We start from the raw sequence: 3,028 nt of genomic DNA, 5'->3' as shown, positions 1-3,028 counted from the left end.
ACCCCTCCTTGGGTTTCCGAGGCAGTATCACTACGGAAGTAGGATTGCCCAACCTTCCTTCCGAGGAGTGGCTGGTGAGTTTGAACCACCAGCCATCTGGTTAGCAGGCAAGTGTCTTAGCCACTATGCTACCAGAGCTCCCCCAATTTAATTAGTATTATATTTATTTACATGTTTATGTCCTTGGTCTATCTTTTTCAAAGATAAAAATCCATAGGAACTGAGACAGAATTATCTATGTAAATTATCTTTGTTTTCTTGTTTTCAGAATTATTTCTCTTTCAACTTCTATTCTCCTACTAAGTTCTTGTGCTATAAAAATGTCACTGCTAGAAGCTTAGTCATACGTTGACCCAGTAAACTGCTTACAGCCAAATAGTATCCAGAGTTTATTATTTGTTCTAGAGCTGTGATTTACAAACTTTTTAAAGCTTCCAAATCTATTCCAAATGAAACCTCAGTTCAACTTGTAAACTATCAGGGAAGAAGTACTCTGGAAGAAGCTAGAAAGAGGCATCTGGAGATTTACCTCCTAGCTCCCAGTTCTCTCTCCTCTAAAGGCTCCTGAAGAGTGGTTCAAAGGAGGAGAAAAAAAAAAAAAAATTCCTAAAGCTCCAGGAGATACTCAATTGATTGTTTTAGATAATGCTTATCTATTGGAAGGTTGAGCTCTACCTTGTTCAAGGAAGTGAAGGATGGATGGATGTGTAGTCATGAGTAGAGGGAATTTGGGGTAATTTCAGTAAGTAGAACTTCCATAAATGGTAGACTTCTGACTTCTGACTCTCCATCAATAACATTTCTTTCTACATGCAAGGTGGAAGAACAGAATGCTCATTTTTTACAAATGGAAGGCATAACCCAAAGTGCGACTGGATTGTAACAATCTAGGCCAAATAGAATGGCACCAAAGGTCTCAGAATTAGATTCTACTCCTGGATATGGACAACTGATGCAGAGTTTATGCTTTTTCTTTCTCTCTAGGTCTGGCCCTTCTGCTGAATGCTCAGCTGGGTAAGTCACGGGCTCTATATTTCACCTTTGACATAATCTTTTTCTACCAAAAAACCTCAAACTCCTATAAATTATTTATATGAAAAATCTCTGCTTTATATATTATATGAGATTGATTTATATTCCAATATTATTTGTGAAAGAAACGTATCAAGAGATAAACCACACCAGTAAAAGAAAGTTTTAACTTTGGCAGAATCTATGTTTTGGATTGGGTGTCACTGATGTCCTCTTCAGTATGACCACCTGAGAGTCATAAACCTGTGTTTATTGAGCTTCATAAGACTGTGGTTGTCGTGTTATGTGCCATCAAGTTGGCCCTGACTCATAGCGACCCCTTCTTGGGTTTCTGAGGCAGTATCACTACGGAAGTAGATTGCCCGACCTTCCTTCCAAGGAGTGGCTGGTGGGTTTGAACCACCAGCCTTCTGGTTAGCAGTCAAGTGCCTTAGGTACTATGCCACTAGAGCTCCCTTCATAAGACTATTTGGCATCTTTTCCCAGAAGGCTCCTAGGCTTATCCAAGATCTCAAAATGAATCTGTCAAAATTAAAAATAATCAATCCCAGGTCATTGACCAGCCTTCAAGTTAAAATCTTAGGATTTATCTGCAAGACCATTTATACTAACCACTCCTGCACAGAGACCAGACACCTGAGGCGTAGGAAGGGGAACAGAGGCAGGGCTAAAATTTGCAGAATATTGCAGTCATACCTGAATCGGGCCACTGTCATTACTCCTTACTCTCCACAGGTTCTGCCTACCAGCTGACATGCTACTTCACCAACTGGGCCCAGTACCGGCCAGGCCTGGGGCGCTTTAAGCCTGACAACATCGACCCCTGCCTCTGTACTCACCTCATCTATGCCTTTGCTGGGATGAGCAACAACGAGATCGCCACCATCGAGTGGGATGATGTGACTTTCTACCAAGCTTTCAATGGCCTGAAAAACAAGTAAGACAAGAGGGAGCCATCGGATTTGGTATCTCCTAAGTCAGGACTTCTCAAACATTAATGTGCAAACACATCACCTAGGGATCTTCTTAAAATGCAGGTTCAGATTCAGTGGGTCCGAGGTGAAGAAAAAGGCTGCATTTCTAACAAGCTCCCAGATGATACTGATGCTTCTGGTCCAGGAGCCACACTTTAAGTAGCTAGGGTATAGATAACATGTTGTTGTTGTTATGTGCCGTCGAGTCAAACCCGACTCATAGCGACCCCTCCTTGGGTTTCCGAGGCAGTATCACTATGAAAGTAGGATTGCCCAACCTTCCTTCCGAGGAGTGGCTGGTGGGTTTGAACCACCAGCCGTCCGGTTAGCAGGCAAGTGTCTTAGCCACTATTTATAGATAACATAGCAATGCTGTTATTAAGAGCCACCAAGTCTGTTCCAACTCAAAGCAACCCTACATAAAACAGAATGAAACACTACCTGATCCTGCACTATCCTCACAATCATTGCCTGCTTTTCCCACCATAAACTTGAAATCCCTGTAAGTTATCCATATGCAAATTATCAGCTTTATATATAATATGTGATTTATTTATATACCAATACTACTTTTAAAAGGAGCTCTGGTGGCATAGTCCCTAAGGCATTTGATTGCTAACCAGAAGGCTGGTGGTTCAAACCCACCAGCCACTCCTCAGAAGGAAGACCGGGCAGACTACTTCCATAGAGATACCACCACAGAAACCCAAGGAGGGGTTGCTACTAGTCGGATACGACTCAATGGCAGTGAGTTTGGTTTTGGTTACTACTTTTAAAAAACGGTATGAAGAAGTAAACCGTTCTAGGGAAAGAATCCCTCTTTAGCTTTAAGAGACTGATTGTTGTTGTTGTTGTTATTTGCTGTCGAGTCAGCCCCAACTCATAGCGACCCCTCCTTGGGTTTCCGAGGCAGTATCACTACGAAAGTAGGATTGCCCAACCTTCCTTCCGAGGAGTGGCTGGTGGGTTTGAACCGCCAGCCTTCTGGTTAGCAGTCAAGTGCCTTAGGCACTATGCTACCA

General features: G+C 42.5%; 1 protein-coding gene across 1 annotated transcript in view; it reads left to right on the top strand.

Moving 5' to 3' along the window:
• The window catches only part of LOC103204163 (acidic mammalian chitinase), an 11,778-nt gene that overhangs the window by 1,640 nt on the left and 7,110 nt on the right, over positions 1-3,028 (top strand). The window contains exons 2-3 of the mRNA XM_007949311.2: positions 985-1,014; positions 1,768-1,969. Of these exons, the coding sequence (XP_007947502.1) occupies positions 985-1,014; positions 1,768-1,969 (232 nt within the window). The remainder of the gene's footprint in view (positions 1-984; positions 1,015-1,767; positions 1,970-3,028) is intronic.

This window comes from Orycteropus afer, unplaced genomic scaffold, assembly GCF_000298275.1.
Source record: "Orycteropus afer afer isolate SDZICR_OR568_19922 unplaced genomic scaffold, OryAfe1.0 scaffold00010, whole genome shotgun sequence".
Taxonomy (NCBI): Eukaryota; Metazoa; Chordata; class Mammalia; order Tubulidentata; family Orycteropodidae; genus Orycteropus; species Orycteropus afer.
Note: the sequence above shows the minus strand (reverse complement) of the source record. Positions and strands in the feature narration are given on the sequence as shown.